Here is a 25020-nt window from a genome sequence, read left to right as displayed (position 1 = left end):
CCAAATCCTTCCTACCTCCATCCAATCCCGGCTAGCACAGGCCCAAGATGGCGGAGCGGTGTGAAGCGGTGGTGCCGTACGACCATGTTGGGGTTTATTTCGGCTCGTCAGGCCGGGCTCGACGATCCGTTGCGGCTGCGCCGGGCTGAGTCCACCCGCAGGTAGCGGGGTCTGGGGGGAAAGACTGAGGCGGGGCTGAGTGGGGCTGCTTCATGCTTGGGGGCTGTCCTGAGGTGGGGCCCGTGGCCGTCCCCTTCTTCCGGCTCAAAAACAGTAAAGTGATGATATTTGATCATTATTAAGGATTTGATCGTTATTTTGCAGCTGTTCTTCGTGGTAAATGAGGTAAAGCCAGTCTCTGTGTAGTTGTTCACAGGACTGCATCCGTCAGCTGAAAGGATTTGTGTTGCATCCACAAACCGAGGGTGCTACCTGTGTATTTGCCTTCAGTTGGGATTTTGTGGCTGTATAGAGAAAGAATCTACCAAATAAGTAGATTATAAATAAAATATGCAGTTTATAGTTGTAATTGTGTAATCACGAAGTATAGTGTAATCACAAAGTATAGGTAATCATGAAGATAGTGTAATCAACGAATATGATGCAGGGGCTGGAGCATCGCCTCCCTATAGGGACAGGCTGAGGGAGTTTGGTTGTTCAGCCTGGAGAAGAGAAGGTGCGGGGTGACCTCAATCTGCAGCTTTCAGTACTGAAGGAATTACTCCCAGGAGGAGGAACTCTTCCGAAAAGCTGATAATAGCAAGGATCTAGGGGAAATAAAAAAAAAGGTTTTTAAGTTAACAAGAGGGAAGATTTAGGTTGGATGTTAGGGGGAAGCTTCTTCACTAGGAGGAGTTGTCTAGGCCCTGAACAGGCTTGCCCAGGGAGGTCTGTGATGCCCCGTCCTTTGGAGTGTTCAGAGACGCAGGTTGCGACGGGGCCCTGGGCAACCTTGATCTAGTAAATTCGTGTATTTGTGGCCCTGCAGCGGCAGGGGGTTGGAATAAATGATCCTTGAGGTCCCTTCCAACCGGTCATTCTGTGATTCTGTGTAATTGGTGAAATTGCACTAATTCAGGAAGCCCATTTCTAGTTTACGTTTTATCAGAATAGGTACTTTGTGTCCCTTCAGCTTCTGAGTAGCATTTAATGTTGAGAAAGAAGCAAAGTGGGCACAGTTTACATTACTAAAAAAACCCACGTACCTAACGTTTTTCCCTCCTATGCATTTTTGTTTTGAATTAATAGGAATCATGCATCATCTTCAGAAGATTTGGAACTACATTTCAAGTCATGTGCTTTAAAATGTTTATTTAAGGCAACATATTACTTTACCAAAGTTAATTCTTGAGCTCAGGAATTTTAAGTATTTTGTGAAAATGAAAATATTCACGTAATTCTATATTTTGAACTAGCTTGAATGACGTACATGCTTTTGAAGCATGTCTGTGTATACTGTTGAGCATTCTCCCTCTAACAGTTCAAGCTTCTCGCAGAATGCATCACATGGTATTAGGATTTTAAATTTTTTTTCATTTTGTGATCATCACAAGATCAAAAAACTATTGGAAGCTTCACTGTGTAGATAGTATAGTTTAATAGTTTAATATAGCTTAATAGTGCAGAAAGCATAAGACACAGAGGTAGCAAAAGAAAATATTGTGATTTATTAAACTAAATACATTTGTCCACTAGGTGTCTGTAGTTCCAAGTAGGAGTGATGGTCCATAATGAAGCTTGCAAGTCACTAATATTTGTCACAAAGATGACAAATACTTCTTAATGCTTACCCTATCTGTGTTTTTTCAAACTACTTTCTTGTTTTGATGCTTCATGTATTGACCTCAAATGCAGCTTTGATAGTCCTTTGAGCTTGTCTTACGTATTTTCTTGCCTCTTACCTTCCAACGATACCGATGCTAAAATAATTTTTCTGGTTGATTTTTAATCTTGTTTTGTGTCTTTGTATACTTTGCAAGAATAAATAAATAGATGGGTGTTAGATGCACTGAGATGAAACCATACTTTGCACTGTGTAGAGTTATGTAGTGATATCTTTAAAAATCTGTTGTTTATATTTTTAATCTCACTTTTCATTTTTCTTCTATTTTTTTTTCTTCAGGGTTTTAAGTTTAGAATTAAATAAAGATAGAGATGTGGAAAGAATACATGGCAGTGGTATTAACACCCTTGATATTGAGCCTGTTGAGGGAAGATAGTAAGTATATCCTTAAGTCTGGCACAAATCACTTCTCTATGACTTAGCCATTATTTTATAGCCAAATCCTTAGTTATATTTAGCAGGTTGAGGTCTTACCTTTTGTAACCCATGTGTTTTGTTTATACTTTCAGCATGTTATCAGGTGGCTCAGATGGTGTTATTGTTCTTTATGACCTTGAAAATCTGAGCAGAAAACCAAATTACACATGTAAAGCACTTTGTTCAGTGGGAAGGTAAGTACTCAAAGAAAAAACTTATTAAAAGTTAATATTGATATCCATTGTAGGACTAGCACCAAATTAACAGATTAATATGCATGCTTATGTGTAGGATAAAGAAACTTATAAATAGTGCCAGAAATATTTGGTGATGGCAAGCATTACAGATTATGTTTCTGGCATAAAGAGAATAACTGTAGAAACTCTGCAGAGATATGTCATTTGCTACAAAGCAAAAGTCACTTGTTACAGCTGTGCAATGAGTATTTATTAATATTGTTTGAGCAGGTCTCTGGCAGTTTGAAAGTTAAAAAGATGAGTATTTATATAGAAATTAAAGTAGAAAGCTTTGTATGTCTGTAGATCTCACAGAAAGTTGGAGTTAGGACTCCAATCTCATATTTTAATGTTAGGAGAAAAAAATTAAAATCTTCCATGTCAGAATTCTTCACCCATGAGGCAGTCACTTTCTGTCTGCTGTGGAAGTGTGCTCAATATCAGGGTATGCTAAGCATTGTGGCAAGGTAACAGGCAGTCACAGGGTAATCACTTAGAAATAACCAAGGAGAAGTTATTAAACTCAGTAGTTGCTCAGTAGTTACTAGTATTGTCACTGCTGGCTTTAGGCTCGCTCTTTTTAAAGACATAACTTATCTTCTGTGCTTTCTAGCAACCCAAGTAAACAGGATTAGCTGAGGTGTAGTGCCAGATCTATGCAGAAGATCAGGATCAGTATTTACACAATGATTCCCTTGCAATAGTTGTAACTTTGGAGGCCAGGAGGCCTGAAAGAACAATGCAACGATAAGAATAGTAGTGAAGAAATCCTGTGAGCTCTTCTCTAGCTTGAGATGAAGCCAGTTGGACTGCCTTAGTATGTATGCTGTGTCTGGCTGGGGTGGAGTTACTTCTCTTCACAGTAGCTTGTGTGGTGCTGTGTTTTGAATTTGCGGTCTTAAGAAAGGTGATAATACACCGGTATCTTAGCTGTTTTTGAATAGTGTTTAAGGTCATCAAGGTTTTCACTATTTTTCACTCTGACCCCTCAGTAAATAAACTGGGAATAGACAATAGATTGGGAGGGAGCACAGCCCAGATGCTTGATCTGAATTAACCAAGGAGATATTGAACTTGGGATGGTAAGGGGAAGGTGGTGGGTGGAGTGGGGGAAAGGTAAGTTTTCAAGGGCTTGCTGTTGCTTTGGGACTGGCTGGAATTCAGTCAGTTGGTTGTGAGCAGTTGCTTTTATTATATTTATTTATTTATTTTATGATTATTGTTCTGTGTAGTTGGCTATTTCCCTTTTATTTATTTAACTGTCTTAAGCTCAGCCAGTAGGTTTTCTCAGTTCTCTGTTTACAGTCCTCTCTCCCATTCCGCCTGGAGGGAGAGAATGATTGAAAGAGAAGCTCTGGTGGAGTTTTTCTGCCTACCAGGGTTAACTAACAGCATGAAGATTCTTAATCTGGCAGAGTGGTACTGCGCCCTCAAGCTGAATCCATGTGGATCCAGCTCACATACATGTGGCCTAGCAGATATACAGAGCTGCCTATATCATTTAGAGTCGGGTTGAATCGTGTCCTGGAGCTGTAAAGGTTGGCTCTGGTGTCCACTCTTCCAAGTGGTATCCATATATTATTACTTATGCTACCTTTTATTACACATACAGTTGAATTGAGTGTTTCATTTAAAAATGCAGAAAGGAAACGAACAAAAAAAACCTCTCATTAACTCAGTCTACTGCTGTCTGATAGCTTCAGTTAGTTGAAATTCCAGTAATTGTGTAGCTGTAATTATTAGCCAATTATGGAACTTTTGATCTGTTTGTGTGACTATATTTCAGGGGGTCTGGTTCTAAGACAGTGAGATTCCACAAATGTAAATAGTTCTGTAGTGTTAGATCTTAACTTTAAACATCATAACTTTAAGCATAAGAATTGAAAAATTTCAAAAGATATGACTGTCTTTTGTGTCCCAGATTCAGAGTCTTAACTTGTGACATTCTATAAATACTGTATTTTTATGGGGTAAATGATTTGTTCTTTCCTGAAATAAGGGGACTGCGAAGTAAATTACTTTGATTGTTTGGAAATCGAGGTACCAGGATATCTAGTTCATCTTGAAAACTTACTATAATTAAAACAAACAAACAAACAAAAAAAATAACCCCAGTTACTTATTCAAGTTGTCATTGAGTATCAAGACAATTCTAAGCCAACTATCAAGACACTAACCAGTTGAAACTCTTTGATTTTAGGAGCCATCCTGATGCACATAAATTCAGTGTGGAGACAGTCCAGTGGTATCCTCATGATACTGGCATGTTTACATCGAGCTCATTTGATAAAACCCTGAAAATATGGGATACTAATACTTTACAAGTAAGAGAATTTCTTTGCTTCCTAGGCTTTTTTAATACATGCCATTTATTCTGCATCTGCAGTTCACCTTGAGCCAGACAGAACTGGGCAATTAGGAGGACAAAATCAAGCCAGTTGTGAGAACAGCAGTAGCGTGGCATTGGTGTGCATCTGTCTGTATCAGGGAACCTGATTGCCTGAACTATATGAAGCCTGGAGCTCTTAAGACAGTTCCCTTCTGCTTTTGCTGTGAGCAGGAATGTAGCTGGTTTATTTTATACTACATAAATTATTTATTTGTCCGCCAAGAACTGTCTGAAGCTCTTATTCATTCTTACAAATTGTGTTCTTTGCTCTCAGTTTGTTTTGTTTGAGTTTTGTTTGTTTGAGTTGAGCTGTGTAGGAACAGTACTGTGCAGCAGAGCTAATTATTTCTGTTAACTAAGTGTAAATAATGTGTTAGAAGGACTAGTCTTCTTGACATTTGAGTTAAAGAGGACAAAGTGTTTTATATGCAGAACAGTAGTCAAATGAGATTGTAGAAAACATTCTGGGTCACTATATCTGCAGTTCTGTTGTTCTGACCCCTATAAACACTCTTTCTCATAGTGAATTGCTGGTAAATGAGAGAAATGGGTGAGAAAATGTTAGCTGATGTAACTGACTTAAGGTTAACAGATTTTGCAGGCTTTTAGGCTTTTCAGACTCACTACTCTTAGCATCTGACTGCTGAGTTATGCATTTATTGTTTCCAGTGTGCATATATGTTAATTCATTTACACTGTTGGTATTTGAATGTTGTTTCAATGCATGGTGAAAGAATTAAAAGTTAATAAATAAATCTGTCATCCTAGAAGCACGTAATACTATAACTTTTGATCTCTTTTTATGGGATAAGAAGCTGTGTTTGCAATCACTAGATCTTCTCTTAAATGGAAAGTTATGTTCATATTTCAGGTGTCTCTGTGAGCATCACTTACTTAGAAAACACAGTGTTTGTGTGAAGGTTACTGATAGACTTGTTCTTCCACAGAATACGTATAACTTAAAAAAGAACTTCACTCTACAGAGTATTTTAGACTGGGATGACAAAGCAGTTGTACCAGGAAGTCATTGTAATGATTATTAAAGCCAGTCTTATGTTTCAATATTTTTAACACCGATAAGGCAGCTCATCACTGGGTCTGGGCTTTTTTGTTTTCTGTGTTGTTTGTTTGTTTTATATATCAGTATAGATCTGTGTAGATACACATATTACTTTTCAGCACGAAACTTAGCACGTCAGGTTTGTGAGCTGACGATGAGCCTCTAGGTTTAGGCTAAGCTCACTTTCTTGCTGGCTTTTGTCTTTGTGCTGCAACTTTCTTGGTTGCTCTCTTTTAATCTTTGATAATCCTTACATCATTTCCAATGATGTTTCTGATGAGCTTCTTTGGGTTTTCTTGTGGATCACCTCTCAGCACTGGTGTAATTGTCTACTGTTGTAAGCAGACTTACTGACTCTGCAGTGTTTGTGTGATCAGCTTTCTAACCAAGTGAGCTATTGTTAGTGTGCAAATAGGAATATTTATATTAGTTTTATTTGTAGCCATCACTTGAAAAAACAATAACGAAGATGTACATTCTGATTATGCATTTGTACTCTGATTAATCTGATGTTTTTATCATTAGCCTGCAGATGTATTTCAATTTGAGGGAACAGTCTATAGCCATCACATGTCTCCAGTTGCTACAAAACATTGTTTAATAGCAGGTATGTGGGTGTTATAAGAATTTCATTATGTATTTAGGCACTCGTACCAAAAAGCAAATAATACTCAAATTTCTTGTTTCTCCCCTGCCCTTCTTACTTAATTTCAATCTTCATTAAAAAGACATCATTAACATATTTTCAGTTGTTTGGATGATATTCATGAGAGTATCACATTTAGTCTAATGAAATAATGCATAATTTCATTCATGTTCTAGGTGAAAATTCCTAGCTAGATTACCTGTATCTGCTTAAGTAATGTCACAGACTCAATCATACACAGTGTTGCAGAATTGTAGGAGTTGGAAGGGACCTATGGAGATAATATAGTCTAACCTCCCCCAATAAAGCAGGTTCCCTAGAATAGGTTACACAGGAAAGCATTCATAGAATCACCAAGTTTGGAAAAGACCTCCAAGGTCATCCAGTCCAACTGCCCACCCACGGCCAATGTTTCCCCACTAAACTGTATTCCTTAGTACCTCATCTGCATGTTTCTTTAACACCTCCAGGAACAGTGACTCAACCACCTCCCTGGGCAGCCTGCTCCACTACCTGTCCACACTTGAAATTTTTTCTAATATCCAACCCAAACCTTCTCTCATGCAGCTTCTGGCCCTTCCCTCTCATCCTATCACTTGTTACGCTGGAGAAGAGGCTGGCCACAACCTCCTTTTAACATCCAGCCTGTTCAGATCCCTCTGAAGGGCCTTCCTACTTCGAGGCACATTGAGTCTCCCATTTTGGTGTCATCTGCAAACTTAGTGAGTGTGCAGTCAATCCCATGACTCAGGTCTGCAGTGTTAGTGGTGATGTGCTTACATTGTATTGCACAGCATTGCTTACAATTGCAGGATGTTACTATGATTAGCCAAAAATATTTAAAGAAAAAATCACATTTTTAATTCTCAAGATACTTGAGTACTGTCTTATTTGCCCCTAGTTCCTACTTCTTGTTGGTTACAGGGTAAATTTACTTGAAAATGTAATTCTGTTGCAGGGTTTGTTGCTTTCACCAGATGAACAGTTAGGCAGCTGACATTTTTCTTCTGTTTCTTTGTCATTGCTAAGATGAGGTTGTTGTTCTTTCAAATGATGGTTGTGTTGAGGGTTTTTTTGTTTTGTTTTGTTTTGTTTTGTTTTGTTTTTTTTTCATTTGTCTTTGTTTCTCTTGTTTACAGTTGGTACCAAAAGCCCCAAAGTACAGCTCTGTGACTTGAAGTCTGGATCCTGTTCTCACATTCTGCAGGGTACTTTTTAGTCTGAGACATAAAATGCTTAACAATAACTACTTTGAGTAAACCAGGCCCTATAAAGAAACACTATATACAATGTATTCTTTGTAAGTAACATGACTAATGTATTTAGTGTCAGTTGTGAAAGTTACACAGTGTTAAAGATTCTTCTGGGTGTTAGTCCTAGTGCTGATGAATTGGAGAACACAAACATTAATGAACAGTTACTACAGATGTTAGGACATTTTCATGATCTAATCAATAGTAATTACTGTTTATTACACGGTTAAGTATTGATCTTGTTTTTGTGCTTATGTAAATTCAGTACAGGAGGAGGGTGTTTTTGAATTTGTGTATTTTTAATAAGAAAAATCTTCCGTTTTTAACATGATAAACTGTGAAGGTTGTTGCATGGGTTTTATTTTTTTTTAAGTAGTTATTTTTAGAGGTTTCTCTGTAGAAAGCAAGATAGTACTATTTTTGGAATAATCATATCTAATTCTTTGCATTGACTTAATTCAGTAAGCAGTAGGATTTTATTATTCTGTAACCCATTAGTTTTTGCACTTAGGAAAAATGTATTCAGGGCAAATCTGGCTAGTGTTTACTGTTCGGAAATGAATATGACATATGACCAGGTAATAGAAAGGCAATTATTATATAACAAGCAAAGTGGTTCACCTAAATCTAAACTGCATAACAGGAATATATTTATATGACTTAGCCTGTTTTGCATCAATGTGTTTCTGTTGTTACATGAAGCATGGTTACAGTCTTTGCATTTATGTTTACTCAGGCTTCCTATTTTCTAAATTTGTTTAAAGTTTTTTATGTACATGCATATGTACATGTAAGTGTATGTATGTTGCTTCAAAAGTAATGTTTCCTATATATTTGCTTGGCAAGCACAACAGATAGCAAGAAAACAATAACACTGTTTAATAGCATGAATTCTCAGCTACAAAATACTTTTTCAGCATAGTCACCACCATTAGCTCTACATTTTTGCTAGTGATAAACAAAAACATGCATGCTATGCTTATAAAAATGTGCATGGTCATTTGAAACATGGCATGTCTTCCATGTTGTTATTATCACTGTCGAAATGCACCACCACTGGCTCATTTTGTCCATATCAGTCTGTTTGATCTCTATAAATGTTCAGCTAGTGTCGATGAACATCAGTGGATTTTCCATATGGAGGACCTGAGACCCACGCCTTTTGCTTCATATGCACTTCTGTGTTAGATACCATTTTGTCAGACTGCCCCTCTACTGCTATATGTTTCACAGCAACAAAATGTAATGGAATATTGGTGGTAAGGTTCAGCCTATACTGCCAAACTACCAACATCTGTCTGCCTCAGGCGTTGAGGGCCAATGTCATAAAATAGGTGGCATTACTTTTGGAGCAGCCCTTATATATACTTACTTGTGTGTGTAAGTATATATATAGTTTTATTGCTAAACTGCATTGGGTGTATCACTGCTAAGATTACATATATTTTAAAATTTTAAAAACATTTTTAAAAAGACTTGCTGAAGAACTGCTGGGGGTTTTTTTTGGTTTTTTTTGGTTGTTTGTTTTTTTGCAGTTCCAAATGAACAAGGCATAGAAAGAGGAATAACCTCTCTCAAAACCTTTTGTTTTCACAATATCCAAATTTATATTACGATTTAAAAATTTTGGATTATTGTTCTGGATTGGTGTGTCCTGCAGAATTAAGTGCTTACATGATTTTTATATGTGTTTAAGTGTTTTCTTAATTTATTATGTAAGCCTTCTTGTGCTGTTCCTAGGTCACAGGCAAGAAGTACTGGCAGTATCTTGGTCCCCACGTCATGAATATATTTTGGCAACAGCAAGGTAGAGATGTTGTTATGTGAAATAAAAACAATGGGAAAATTTATTGTATTTATTGTACCTGTTTTTTACATTTAACCTGTGTTTTAGAAGTTAATCTTTATTGTATGCGCCATTTTTGTAGCTCTTCAGACCGCTTTTTTAGGACAAGAGCTATTCAAATGATTCATGTAATTTACAGCAATAATTCAGTCAGTATGCATCGGATGCTATTTTTTTCACTCGAGGCATTTACAGTGTAAAACTTAGGCTTTCCCTGTAGCTTTTGAAATTTTTGACTTTATGTGGCAATTCTCAATTTCTTAATTGGCAACCTTTTTGGGAAATTTTTTAACAGCACAGCTTCATTTCAGCAAATGAAAAACTGTTGTCTTTCACAGAAATAGTAGCAAATTGACCTTTATTGATTACTGGTTTGCTGAAGTCTCTTGAAACAGTCTGCCTCGAAGTCATGTAATTGTCAACTCCATCTACCTGTGTTACTACATTGGTTTTATGATAATTGCATGTTTCTCATGTTTCTCCTAGTTCTGTTTCCATTTCATGACTCAGTACATTAGCTGGACTGCTATTTCCTGATAACATAATGTTGTCTCATTCTGCTAATGCAAATATCAGTAAGAATTGACAACTCTGAGGTAAAGAAAAGGTAGGGTGGGAGAATTGACTAGCCCTGGAAAAAATAAAAATAAAAATCTAGACTGATCTTATTTTATCAGATGATCTGCTTCCCAAGACAATTGTTTATTTGCTTGTGATTGCATCAGAGAAGGAAAATAGATGTTTGATTTTTTTTATGTGGTTTGGAGGTGAAAAGTTACATTTCTCTATTATATGGTGATAAGCACTTTCCATAGTTCTGTCATGAGATCAGAACAGTCATGGGAGAGATGTCTTCTGAATATTTTGTGTTCCCTTCAATGCCAGGCATTAGAGAAGATGATGATAAATGCTTTTGTGCTCATTAGAATTGACTTGAAAAGATTTACCAATGGAAACTACATTATCAAAGACTGTGACAGTAGGCTTTTATAGTAAGGAAGGTCTGGATAAGCTCTTGCCAAGAAGAGTTCAATGACCTGCTTGCATTTCATTGCTCGCTTTATGACAAGCACAAGCCTCACTGATACCTCTATTTATGGTCTCATCTGTTTGTAGCAAAGTGTCAGCATATTCAGTTGAGATCTCAATTGGCAATAAACAGAATCAATAGCAATAGCGAAGGTGAGCACAAAAGAATGAACTAGTTATTAGCTTTGTCAGGTGCAGAACAGGTATGGAATAATGTCCTTTGTGGTTGTTTCTGCTTTTGTCAGTCAGTACATTTTTAGTATACACTGTTAATGTATTGATCTAACATGAAAATGCATAGGAAAAAAGCATGTTGTATTTCAATTAGAAGACAGTTTATGTAAGGAGAAGTTTGAGTATACAGTCCAGCTGTGGATAAAGGAGATACAGATGTCTGGGGTAAAAACTGACCTGTGTTGCTGTCTGGGGGTGGGTTGTTTGTTTGTTTTAGTTCTAAAGTATTGTTAATACTAAATCCAAATCATCTAAATGCATTTACACGGGTGCATGAGAAATGGCCTTTTATGTGAGTCTACCTCATATCTGTGCTTAGGAGTCTTGTAGTATGTATGAAGTGCTCAAATCAAGGTGCCATGCAAAGTTCACTGCCTGCAGTGCTGCTTTTTAAATGCACACAGCTTGAATCAAGTACCAGCAACTACCGTAGGTTTTGTGGCTGGTGAAGATATAACATGAGTGTGTGGTTTGGGAACCAGAATGAACTGCAGCAGCCTGTGCCTTGGTTTTTTCCTCCTTATGCCTCTGGTAATGTAGACAATCAGAGTTCTGGCAGAAGCCAGCTGCTCCTAGGCAACCATTATAGATAATGCTAAAACCTGTAGCTACAATTTAATTATTAGCAAGTTTATTCCTAGTTTGCATATATATGAAAAATTGTTATGTTGTATACAAAGATTCATACTTCACATAGATGCCTTGTGTTTACCAGATGTAATTATTAATTCATGTGAGCAAAAATCTGAAGTCCATCCTTTAGCAAAATTGACTGTGACTGCATGATGAGTGGTTCAGAATAGTTATTGGACCACTGTAAGTGCCAGGTGGGTTGGCTAAAGGCAGTTATTGACTTGAGTGGATGTAATTTTCCTAATGCATATGTTAGTACAAATTTGTTTTTCTTAGTGCTGACAGTAAAGTAAAATTATGGGATGTGAGAAGAGCGTCTGGATGTCTGACTACACTTGATCAGCACAATGGAGAAAAGTCCAAAGCATCTTCTGAGGCAGGTAATACAGAATATAACTGATTGTAATTCATGTCTAACTAGAAGCTTTCTTATATTCTATGAATGTGTTCAATACCAAGGCTAACAAGGACAGTTGTGATCACCCATTTGTTACCTGCTGCATAACACAGGCTATTCAATGTTTTTTCAGATACTTCTCTGAAAGAGATTTTGCGTGTGGTCAGGACCCTTTCGTCAAGAAATCTCTTTGACAACAGCATTGTGTCTGTTCTGATTGTTTGAGCCAAACAGTTACTTCTGTCACTGCTTTAAGAAATATATAGTAATGCGGAATTAAATCAGGGGGTGTTAACTTTGTATATTGTGGTTCTGAAAGCAGATAGATTTTCTTTATTATTATTTATTATCTTTATTATTATTATTGTTTTTCTAATCCTAAATGAAGTTGTGTCTGAAGTGTGTACAGCTGTATAGTGCAGAAATACCTTATCTCAGTGAGCTTATTTGTGTGCTGTGGTAGAATGGAGCTGGATTTTAGCTCCTTATCGTTCTTTAAAATGTACAGTTTTATCAGGTAAAATCTGTGAAATTTGTTTCTATTAAGCTATGTGCAATATGTGCAATGAACTGTTGTATATGTCAGATTTCTACAATTGTTTTTCTTTTAAAATAAGTAATCCAAGGAGAGTCATGCTGTCATAAACCAAGAGTTAAATTATTAATTTATTTATACATTACTGTTTAAGCAGTTTCTTTAAGTACCGTACACCTAAATGGAAGTGTGTGTACAAAATCTGAAAAATATTCTTTCTCCTGACAGTAAACACAGCTCACAATGGGAGAGTTAATGGTTTGTGCTATACAAGTGATGGTCTTCATCTGTTGACTGTTGGTACAGATGATCGGATGAGACTCTGGAACAGCTCCACTGGAGAAAATACATTGGTAAGTTATTGAGAATCTCCAGCTAGGTTTTGCTTTGATCTAAAAGATTACTTTTAACTTTTGTAGTAGTCATTACAGCTAATTTAGCTGTTTATTTGTTGTCATAAGGGAAATAACATATTAATCCTATTTAGTGCGTTCTGAGCCTTTTTATTTTATTTTTTATTTTTTACTAAAAAAAAGTATATGAAGAAGCCAGGATCTATTATACAATGAAGTATATTAACTGTAAAATCATTATCTGTAAGCACAGATGAAAATGCTTCAAACAGTAAAGAAAATCATAATGTGCACTGACTACCGGTACAGAGTTTTTTAAACTTTTAGTCATCATTGAGGTATAGACATCTGTCCTGTAAAAAGTACAGCATTTCACTGATTAACTTCCTGGCTTTCTGGAGTTCTTCATCAGTGTCAAAATTTTCTGTCCCTTTAATCATGTGCATTGAAACCAAACGGAAAAAAACATCTTTTTTCCACTAATCCTTTCTATAGCCTGTTTTTTTGTTTTGCTTTGTTTATGTTTTTTTTATGATGAGGTTGGTTGATTTTGTTTGTTTGTTTGTTTGTTTTGTTTCTTTTAATGGTGAACAGAAAATTAAAACTGGAAAGAAAACTGTTTCCTATATCTATTCTGAAAGAAAGAAATAGCAGATAGTAGAGTTTGCATGGGATTTTAGCTAGTCATGTTGATGTGCTCTGTCATTGCTATTAGGAAATAAAGAAATTTTATCCCTGCCCTAAAGATCTTTTACTTTGGCTGCTTAGTTACAGAACATGGCAAAAAGTATTCCCTATAGACATTTAAATGAAAACAGTTGTGTATCTACCCCCATGTTCCCCATGTTTGCCAGCTTGTTCTCAGCACTTAATATACAAACATCTTTCTGTCTTCAAATAACCATCACCAAAGAAGATTATAGAGTTTGTTCGCTCTTCTGCCACCAGCTGGGTCACTGTTTTTTGTTTTTCTGTGCCTGTTAGTACATTGACTTGTTTCATAGGCTCTTCTACTTCCTTTATTTGCCATCGATTAGCATGATCCTGCTATGTAAGTCCAGATTTGATTCAATTATCTTGTGATCTATATTGTCTAGATTACTGTGTTTTTGTACACTACCCAGGGATGTTCTTGAAAGGAACCAGCAAACAAATGTGAATTGTTGAATAGCATGGATTGGAAGGGACCTGAAAGATCATCACGTTCCAAACCCACTGCCATGAGTAGAATTGACACCCACAAGTTCAGGCTACCCAGCTCCCATCCAACCTGACCTTGAACATCTGTGGGGATGGTACATCCACAGATTCTTTAGGCAACCTGTTCCAGTGCCTCTTCATTCTCAGTGTAAAGAATTTCACCCTAATGCCTAATCTAAATCTCCTTTCTTTTTGTTTAAAGTTCTTACTCCTTGTCTTATCACTATCAGACCACATGAAAAGTAAGTCTCAATTTTTTTCTATAAGCTCCCTTTAAATACTGAAAGGCCTTCTCTTCTTCAGGCTCCCTTGGCCTTATTTGTAGGAGAGGCAATCCAGCCCTTTGATCATCGTCATGGCTCTCCTCTGGACTCACTCCAACAGTTCCACACATATGCAGCACCTTGCAATTATTGAACTTCATTAAGTTCACCCAGGCCCACTTTCAAGCTTGTCTAGGTCCTTTGGATGGCATCCCTTCTTTTTATTTTATCAAATCCATCACTCACTTGAGTGTCCTCTGCAAGCCTGCTGAGAGTGCACTCAATCCTACTGTTTGTGCCTTTGATAAAGATGTTGAAGACACTTGTCCCAAAATAGACCTCTGGGGCAAAATGCCTCTCATGACCTGCTTCTATAGCACCCTGCCTTCAGCCATCCAGCAAATTCTCTATCCAGTCTTTAAATCCTCATCTCTCTAATAAAGAGATAAAGCTGTGGTGAAGGCCCTCCAAAAGTCTAGGAAAATGACATCGGTTGGTTTCCCCTTGTCCATGAATGCTATCATTCCAAGAAGGCTGCTGGATTGGTCAGACTATGCCCTTGGTGAAGCTGTGCTGGCAGTCTCAGATTACCTCTGAGTCTTGCATGTGCCTTAATATAGCTTCCAGGAGAATCCACTTGATGATCTTCCAGAGGTGAGACTCGCTGGTCTTTAGTATGTAGGTAATTCAGGCTCATACCACAGTCCTGTTATTTCTCCTCCTAGTCCATTTGATCTCCTTTATTTCCTTTTTTTTTTTTCCTGTTTTTGCTAATACCACCCGTCCTCTTCTCCTTGGCTGTCCAAAGAATCATGTAGAGAAGCCTGCTCTAAAAACTGATGATTACATTGAGACTGCAGCCACCCTGGGGGAAAGTTTACACAAAAGACAATTAACAGCATCCTTTTTTTCCCCCACTTTATCTCAACCAAACAGGAGCATTTAAATTATATATATATATCCAAACATTTTTTTTCCCCCAGCCTTCACTCTTCTGTTTTTTATTATGTGCCTGTGTTATGACCAGTGAGATGGCTTAGGAATTGTTGCTACAGCTGACGTGCTGTGAAAAGGGCATTAATTACTCTTCATCAGCAATGTAATGTGTTTACCAACAGTATCTTTACATAATGAGCAATAATATCAACAAAGGACATTCAATCTGACTTATTCTTCATGAGTGTGTGTATATATGTGTGTACTATATGTATGTTTTACCAGAATTAAAATTCTTAGTTTTTAAAGAAAATTCGGATCTAAGCTATACAGTTACAGTGGCTTCACATTGATAGTTGTGCTCCACTTGTGCTCCACCAGACAGTTTTCATATTCCTGCTCCTCAAAAGAGGCAAAAATGCAGTCAGAAAAGGCTCATGTGCTGTGATAAGGACGGGTATATCACTCACCAGTTGCCATCATGGGTACAACTCACTCAGCATGGGGAGATTACTGTAATTTAGTGTCTATTGCTAATAGTAGAAAAGAAGAACTAAAAGCAAACTGATGAAAACACCTTCTTCATCCACTCTCCTACTCCTCCTTCCTGAGCAGTGCGAAGAGCCCATAGTGCTTCATGTCTTTGACTCATTTATGGCCACTTTCTGCTCACACTTTCCTTGGAGTCCCTCCCTTGGTCTGCAGCTCTCCAAGCAGTGCTCCATCATTGCCCCGTACCACAAGGCCCACCCTTCAGGAACTGCTTCAGCACAGACCTTATGGGCAGTCACTTCCCCAGCCCTCCTACTTCATCACAGGCTGTTCCCAACAGGCTGCAGCTCTGGCCCAGAGGGTGTGGTAATTGCTGTGGTATTGGAATATACACTTCAGAAATGTATTCCCCTTGCCCTGTCCTTACTAAGTATAATTCTGACATGAATTCATCACCAGTTCTCTTTATCCTTCCTCTTAAAATTGTGAATGAAATGCTGTCAAGGCCTGCACTCACTGTGGACGGCAGGAAACATTGTTACCTCTTCTTTCTGTTCCTATTTGAAAACTAGTATTTAGAAATGATGAATTGATATCTTGTCACCTGTGCATGGCATATTTTAAGAACTCGGTAGGAAAACATAATTGCCATGTCTTATAGTAGGTTCTTAAAGCTGTAAATGTTAAATTTACATTTGTTGGAACCACCAAAAAGTAATGTGCATATATGACAGAAAACAATTACGTCAGATCATCTAGGAAAATGTTTAAGGAGGTAACTCCTGAACCAATTCTAATTTTGGTGATGGTCTGGCTACTCGATGTAGATCTGGCATATAACCTTTGCAGATTCTGCCTCCAAGAGCTGAAATGCTGATTTATAGTTCTTATTGAGGAAAGTATGAAAATTAATGAATAGGAAGAAGCAATTCTCTTGATACATACCAGTAACTGCAAATCCCAAGAGCTGTGTTAGCATCAGTTAGCTTTGTGAATTTTACCAGATTAATGAAGAAATAAAATTGTGCTATTTATGTAAATTATTTCCTGACTTTTTAGTTAAGAACTAACAACATAAACTTTTATTTTACAGGTGAACTATGGCAAAGTCAGTAATGAAAGTAGAAAAGGACTCAAATTCAGCGTATCCTGTGGCTGTAGTCCAGAGTTTGCCTTTGTCCCATGTAAAAGTACCATTGCTGTTTATACAATTTTCTCAGGAGAACTGATAACTATGCTTCGAGGTCATTATAATACTGTTGACTGCTGTGTATTTCAACCTAACTTTCAGGTAAGTAAAGTATTGATGACAACACTGAAGTATTTAAGTGGATATTTTTTTACTAAGAAGGTGATGAGGTCCTGGCACAGCTGCCCAGAGAAGCTGTGGATGTCACATTCCTGGAGGTGTTCAGGGCCAGGTTGGATGGAGCCCTGGGCAGCCTGAGCTGATGGGTGGCCATGCTGTCCACAGCACAGGGTTTTGAACTCAATGATCTTTAAGATACCTTCCAACCAAAGCTGTTCTATGATTACCAAACCATATGCATAAAAAGAGATTTTTTTTTCAGGGAAGTACTTTAATCAAAGAGCTTGACAGAACAGGTAGTTCTGTGGCCTGTGTGCCAAGTGAAATGAGTTTAGTAAAATTCTTCTGCTATTGCTTTGTACGTTGGATTCCTTCAGCTACTCATTTCCTTTCACACAGGTTACTTCTCAATATACCTAGGATAATTTTTGTCATTGTATTGTCATTAATGAATCATTTGCATTAAGGCTTTTCCCTGTTTTCTCTAAGAGTGAAGATGGCGTTTGTCTTTCTTTGGAACAGCTCAGAATAATCACAGTAAGAAAGAATACACCTTGTAGTGCACTGAAATGAACTGCATTAGCATTGCTTGTACTACTGAGCAACCTCTCAAATACGTGGCTAGAATAATATTGCTCAAATACCTATAGTTATAACCATAACTGGATCTATAAACAGTTTAGATGAACTTGCTGAGAACATGATGAGCTTAGGAAATTAATCTGAGCATGTTTCACCTAAGAAATAGCGTAGAATTACAAGGATTTGTGGCTTCAGCAAACATTTTTCCTTGCACGCTTTTCCTTTCCTTCTATATTATCCCCTCATCATTAAAGACTTATGAGTCCCAAAGCCTAAGCTGTTATATTATATTTTACAACAAATTGTCCTTGTGGTTTATGCTGGTGTGACTTGCACAGTACAGAGATAGCGTAGATGGCGTAGAAGTCTGTCACATACTTGCCTTCATGTGTTGAACACAGCACCTTATGTTCCAGCTCCTCCTTTCTAGTCTTAGGTTTCTAGAACAACCAGTAGAAATACTTGAGTCAGAAAGAGCAACTGTTACCTTTTTGTGACTCATTTACAGGTGAAAAGCGCAGCTGGTGACCAACATTTTTCTTACTTTTTAGCACATCTGAAATGGGTGTTCCCAGTGTAGTTTCTACAGTTTCCTATTATTGGATCTGTCCTTGTTAGCATTTTCTTCATATTAATATTCTTTCAAGCTTTTTTGCTGTCTTTAAACTTTTCTGATGATTTCTCATACCCACCACTAAGTCTGATCTTCAGTTTTTCTTAATAGTTTTCCTGTTTAAAATTTCTCATTGATATTACTAGTTGTCAGTCCTTTCCTTTCCTCCTAACTATTAGCTGTATTTTAATCACTATCCTTCTTGCATTCATAACTGGCATAGGCACTAAAAGGAACTTCTACTTTACACCAGTTTTGTTTTTGAGGTGAGAAGTGTCTTCTGTTTGTTCAGAACCATGTAAAAATGTGATTCCAGATACCTATGCAGCTGTTTGGAATCCAGTGGTGTTACTCTTTGTCTGTTCTTATTAGATCCAAATTAATTAGCAGCTTTGTGTTTGAGATACCATGGGGAGCTGTCTTCACAGAGTGGTATGAGATTTAGTTAATGTATGTATATATCCCTTTTGAGATCTTGGGAATAGAGCCATAAAATCCATATTATTGTTGGCCTAAATTTTTCTTACGTAAATCTCTCTGTGAAGTTAATAAGATGTTAGTCTGCTTGAGTAATAAGAACTGTAGAATTTGGCTTATTAAAAGAGCCATTAATCTTATGAGAGTTAGGTAATTTCAAGGGTGGTGTGGAAAAGGAAATACTCATTGTGAAATCTTTAAGATGCTGTTTACTGTTGAATTGAATATACTGGATATCATTGTGTGACGTTAACTGCTTAAAATAATCTATGTAAACAAACAAGACCTACGTTTTCCTTTCAGAAAAAGAAATGAAATTAACCCCCACACACAAATAACATGTCATAAAATATTAGCCACACCTCAGGAGCTAGTGTTGCTTGAAATTAAAGCTATTTCTATTTTACAGGAAATGCCAATGACACTAGCAAAGGAATTTGACAAATATAGTTGTAAGCAACACATAAATATAACTAAAATTTAGGTTAGGTCTTATCTACTATATTTGTTTGAAAGCATACTATGTAAATATTATACCATATTGCAACATAAACAATTCAGGAGCCTTACCCATTGTGTCTTCTTTTGACTGGCTTTTCATGTAAGTTACCATTTCAGGTTGTAATAATTAGTAGTAAATGTTAGTCCAGTGCAGTGTATTAACTGAAGATCTTGCAATCCCAGGATAAAAAATAATGGAACAAATATTAGTGGAAGTGGAAGTATGCTGATGTCCCCATTACATTCCTTACAAGGAGGAATTTGGGGTTGTGAGGAGTTGCTTGCTTTAAAGCTCAAATGATAGTCCGCATCCTGCCAGTGACAGGATGCTTGAGTAGAGTACTGCTGACAGGATGAAGTGAGGTCTGGCGGTTTGACCCATGCCTTGGTGTAACTTAGATCTGTCATCTTCTTTTAAGTGAGATAATTAGAATGTTTATCTGTCATAGAACTATAAACTCTAATCTGGCGTGTCTTTTATGCATGAGTAATTGGGAGCAGTTTTATGGTAGCAGGGAGCTTATGAAAAGAGGTGGACTGACTTATTATGTGCATAGGATAAGGAGAAGAGACTTTCAACTAAAAGAGTGGAGACGTAGATTAGATATTTGGAGGAATTTCTTTACTCAGAAGGCAGTGAAGCACCAGCACAGCTGCCCAGAGAAGCTGTGGATGCCCCTTCCCTGGAGGTGTTCAAGGCAAGGTTGGATGGGGCCCTGGATAGCCTGAGCTGGTGGGGAGCAGCCCTGCCCATTGCAGGGAGTTGGAACTTGGGTGAGCTTTAAGGTCTCTTCCAACCCGAGTTCTTCTCTGATACTTTGAGAAGTGTATCAGTTCACTTGAAGATTACCCACCAAAGTGGGTATCTATTCCTCTAAGCGCCTATTATGCATTAAGTTTCTGCACCATCAGTGCATTTTCATGTGGTTCTAGAATTATGTATACATAATGCAGATGGAAACTTTCTGCGAAGGCGGATCAGTAATAATCCTTTGAACTTACATTGAATCAATTTATTATAGTTATGTGCATATGCACAGTTACCAGTTTAAGTCAGCACATTTAAAGGCTTTTATACTGTCACCTTGAGCATGTCTCACTTGTGAAGTTTAAACACATGGGCAGTATTTGAGCGTTGTCAGATATTTCAGATAAGAAGCAGGAGTATGTTTCAAGATTTAAGGCATATGAGAGTATCTTCATATTTGTTCATTTGGAAAAGAGAAATATTACTATTACAAAATTTACTGTGAAATTTGTGCATTATTTCTCATTAACAAAACATCCTCAGTTTAAAATGGCAGAAAACTCTGTATTTCCTTAATTACTAACTAAGAAGATGAAACTGTTAACTGCTCAGTGCTGAGGCTGTTGGTTCCATGTGTTTGCAGGATACCTTGCACAATGGAATCTCAGTTCTTAGTCATTACCATAATAAATAAAGCTATTTTTATTAAAAATAATGAATCAGTCTTTCTGATCTCTGTCTTCCCAGCAGGATACGCATTTCAAATAGTTCTTTATTTGTTCTTTTCCTTTACCCCAGGCATACTAAAACTGTGTTTACTTAATATTTCTTTACTCCATACTTAGGCTCTCCTCTAACATGTGTCTGAGTAAGGATGATTGTGGCCTGATTCATATTTTTTAATTAATCTTTTTTTTTTTCTTTCTTCCATCTCCATTGACAATCTTACAAGCTTTCTGAGTTTTAAAATAGTTTTCTCTTCAGGACACATGAAAGAGGGAAGAAGAAAATTGCTTTTAGGCAATAAAGTGTATTTAAACAGGGGCAGTAGTATTTTGCCGAGTAGTCTGGGAAAATTACATGAAGATTCTTTTTGTTTAGCATATTTTTTAAAAATACTATTTATCAAGATTATATTATAAACTAGAAATAATGCATTTCTCTGTACTTAAAAATGAGTATTTCGTGCACTTTTTTCCCCAACATCATTCACTATCCAGTATATTTGTATACGAGTAATTTTTACTTGCTTTCTTAAAGGAACTTTACAGTGGTAGCAGGGATTGCAATATCCTTGCCTGGATACCAGCTCTTCGAGAACCAGTTCTTGATGATGTTTCGGATAAGGTAATCAATATTTTATCAATTTGAACTATGCTTTTTATGGCTGTTATACTTGGGTGGGAAATAGTTACATATGAAATAATTGTTCTATTATCAGACTTTTCACCAGCTGCTGATTTAGAGGAGAATCGCTTATTGTTTCGGTACAGTCTACCAGTTGCTGTGAGGTTTTGAGAGGGCTTTTTCTTTCATAGTCACGTATGACCATTTTGTAGACTTCTGGCTTCACATTGCATTAAAAGTAGTATTTGTCATTTGGTTATCTGTCTTAAAATTTCCACTTCAGGTTCCTTACTTTCACACCAAATATTTTTGATGCAGAAAAATAATTAAAACAAACAAACAAACAAAACTATAGTCTAAACAAGCAAACTTTAATAACTGAAGGAAGACATTTGGGCTGTTCCAGGGAAGATTAATTCTAGAACAGACACTGAATTTCCTCTACGGCCAACATCAGAACCCAGGATGGAAATAAGCAAGGAAAACAGTTTAACCTAGAGTCAGAACTATGATTCAGTGCAATGCATGGCTGCACAAACTCTCAAGCTGAATTGAGAACCAGTTATTAGATATAAACAGAGGCCAAAATTACTTGAGTCCATACTGCTAGGTTATGCTAGGCCAGTGAATTTCTGACTTAAAAGCTAGTGACACAAAATAAACAAAGTAATATCTATGTGTCACAATTTAAATTTGGATATATGTTAATTTTCAGTCCTCCAGATCGTTTGGCTAAAGTGGAAACTAAACAGAGTACTGTTTCTTCTTGCAGTTTGTCTTGTCTCTATTGTCTTGTCTCTAATCAGCAGAATGGCCAAATAAGTGTTTAAAGAAATCCATTACCCATGAGAGAGACAAGATAGTCTGCAGATAGATAACAATTTAAGAATTGCCCTTAGCACTGAACTTATTTGATTTGATTTTTAATTAAGCCAACAACTGAGAGAATTTTTATTTTCTTTAGTCTCTCCGTCGGCAGCACATAAATCCAGCGTATGAAGATGCGTGGAGCAGCAGTGATGACGAAGACTGAATTTCAATTATATGCTGATACAAAATTGACATTCAGGCGCTGCATTCAAGGACTTTATCTGCAGAAGTGGATATTGGTAGATTTATTGTGATGGAATTCCTGATACTGTTACGTTAAAGCGGAGACAGAAACAAGATTCTTTCCTGTCTTTATTCTTCATTGTTACCTTTACATCTAAAGATTTAGGTTTTATACCTATTTTTTAAATACTTTCCTTTATCCATTGGTCTTCTTTATTCAGAATTGAACAACTGATAAAGGAAAATTAAAATCCCTTGGGACCAGTTAGCATTACATTGTTTCTAGTATCACTGATATCATAGGTAATCATTTCAGAGAGATGGTACGGAGGATTTTGCCTTAAGGACTAGCTCAGGGATACGTCTTTTACAACATTGAGATGGAGGAAACGGGGTCCATTTTCAACTGCTCTTGACTTTGGGAGCTAACAGAATTTTGTGCTGTTTTGTTTTTTTTTTTAAATTTTTATTGGTTTTGCAAAAGTTTCTCTATAAATGCAGCATTCAATTCAGAAAGAGACATAGCTGGGATCATTAATTCTAGTATTTGTGTGGTGACCCCATCACTACTGTTCTAATCTGTACTGTAAAATTAAGAATAGGGACTATGTTTTCATTAGGGTTTTTATTGCTGCTGTTAAGAGGTTTTTAAGATCAGCCTTCTACAAATAACTCTCACATCCCTAGCCAATGTGGAGAGTTGCTGGACAGAAACAGACATTATGTACAGTGCAAGGAAAATAAAGGATCACATTTCAAGGTAGGCACAAGAAAACATAGTCCTTCAAAACTGCTTTCTTCTGAAAAGCTCCTCCTAAAGCTGGTCTCTTTTGGAAAGGAGGAGTTGTGTGGAATCATAGGATAATCACCAGCTGGGGACTTGAGTTAGAGCAGATAGACATGCAGATTATTCAGGAAAAGGAAAGCCTTTCCAAACCAGAGGTAATGGTAGGACAACAAACTCAGAAGGAAAAAAATGTTGTATATATAAATGAAAGAAAATAAGATAATTTCTTTGTAATGTGTATTGTTATTGTGATTATTATGCATATTATAATTAATTCACCGTCCTTTTGCATTTTATATTTATACTAGGTAACAACTGGTCAATTTCTGTATCAATCTAGAAGCTAGCAGTGTAGAATAATTTAAAGTGAGGAGCTTGTAGTTTACATATGTCAAATGCACTTCATGTATTTGGTATTTGCATTTCTGAAATGTTGCTCAGTACATGATAGCAGAGCTAGTTGGCAAAGAATAAATTCATTATTTTTTCAACGAGTTTTCTGTTGTCTGTAACGTGACCATGCATTATGTTGAATTAAGAAAATAAATAGCTCACAAAAATGCATACTCAATCAAACAAGCAAGAAGACAGGCCTGTGGGGGTGTTGTAATGGTGTATAGAGTGGGGGAGATATAGAAATTTGAATTTATTTAATAAGGTAAACTGTGAAGCAAAACCCATAAGCGAGTGTTGTATTATATTTTGTTGTTGTTTGGTTGTTGTTTGTTGTTTTTTTTTTGAACGGCCTTTCTCTCTCCAGGTTCCCTTTCATAAGCTTGCAGTTTCTTCAGGTTTGTTTTTTTCTCATAAGGTGTTCAGGTGCAAACATGACAAGCCTGGTAAGGCAGCTACCGTACCTAGAAGTACCTAGTATGTTCTAGAAGGATTGTGCTGCTGATGCAGCAAGAGAGTGCCGAAGTGCTCCGCTGTTCCCCAGTGTTGTGACAACTACAGCCAGCGACAGGCTTGATGAGCAAAGCTGCTTTGCTCACTCACAATTACACAATTCTGTTAGAAGATGAGAACAATCAGAAATCTTGTAGCCTTCCTTTTTGGACCAGTAGCTCTACTTATCAGTGCCAAAATACATTTCCTGCACCTAATACGGTATAATGCAGTTGTCCTACTGTGGACAACTGTGTATTTTCCCACTTACACAAATGCTTTCTGGGGCCTTAATCCTGTGACAACAGTTTAAAAAACATATCAGTTTGATTTTCCTTACTTTCCTGTGCTTTGAGTGCACAGTTGTTGAGGACCATCATCAGATTTAATTCCAGATGAGTTTTGGTTTCTGAAACCCATCCATGCTTGGACTTGTTTGTTTTTATTAACTGTTCTTCCATGCTCCCACATCTTGCATGCTTCCTTTTTGCATTTTGAGTTTTGTCAGGTTCTTGTTTTTCAACTATGCAGATATCCTTTCACCTTTGCTTGATTTTCTGCAAGATGGAATGAATAATTCTTGAACTTGGAGGAGGTGATCCTTGAAAACAAACCAGCTCTCCTGCATTCTTCTCCTGGGCCAAACTCCATGAGATTATTCCTAATAAAATCTTGAGTAGGGACCTATTTGAAAATGTGGAAATTTTTCATGCAAAAGAAGTGGTTCTCCCACAGTACTTAGTATTGGTGCAGCCTCACTATGAATATTGGATGCGGTTTTGGGCTTCACAATGTAGAAAGTTTATGGTCCTTGAATGTGTCTAAAGGGGGACAACAAAGCTGGTGACAAAGCTTGAAGCCATGTCTTGCAAGGGAAGGTAGAGGGCACTCGGGTGGTCCAGTCTGGAGGAGGCTGAGAGGTGACTTCACTGCTTTCTGCAGCTCCCTGAGGAGGG

At 37.1% G+C, this 25020-nt stretch overlaps 1 protein-coding gene across 3 annotated transcripts; it reads left to right on the top strand.

Annotated features, from left to right (window-relative positions):
• Positions 1 to 13: 13 nt before the first annotated feature.
• ERCC8 (ERCC excision repair 8, CSA ubiquitin ligase complex subunit) lies at positions 14 to 23673 on the top strand. 3 transcript variants are annotated; one of them, XM_015848765.2, is made up of 13 exons: positions 15 to 161; positions 2123 to 2218; positions 2353 to 2454; positions 4697 to 4820; positions 6471 to 6552; positions 7731 to 7799; positions 9585 to 9651; positions 11863 to 11966; positions 12747 to 12871; positions 16856 to 17053; positions 17561 to 17608; positions 21253 to 21339; positions 22304 to 23673. In XM_015848765.2, exons 1-13 carry the CDS (start codon positions 85 to 87, stop codon positions 22370 to 22372), a joined length of 1248 nt encoding a protein of 415 aa, XP_015704251.1. In that variant the 5' UTR covers positions 15 to 84; the 3' UTR covers positions 22373 to 23673. The 3 variants fall into 3 exon arrangements, with proteins under 3 accessions (XP_015704253.1, XP_015704251.1, XP_015704252.1); XM_015848767.2 differs by lacking the exon at positions 2123 to 2218 and having other exon boundaries at positions 14 to 161; XM_015848766.2 differs by lacking the exon at positions 17561 to 17608 and having other exon boundaries at positions 16 to 161.
• The last annotated feature ends 1347 nt before the right edge of the window (positions 23674 to 25020 follow it).

The sequence above is a fragment of the Coturnix japonica genome, chromosome Z (assembly GCF_001577835.2).
Source record: "Coturnix japonica isolate 7356 chromosome Z, Coturnix japonica 2.1, whole genome shotgun sequence".
Classification (NCBI taxonomy): domain Eukaryota; kingdom Metazoa; phylum Chordata; class Aves; order Galliformes; family Phasianidae; genus Coturnix; species Coturnix japonica.
Note: the sequence above shows the minus strand (reverse complement) of the source record. Positions and strands in the feature narration are given on the sequence as shown.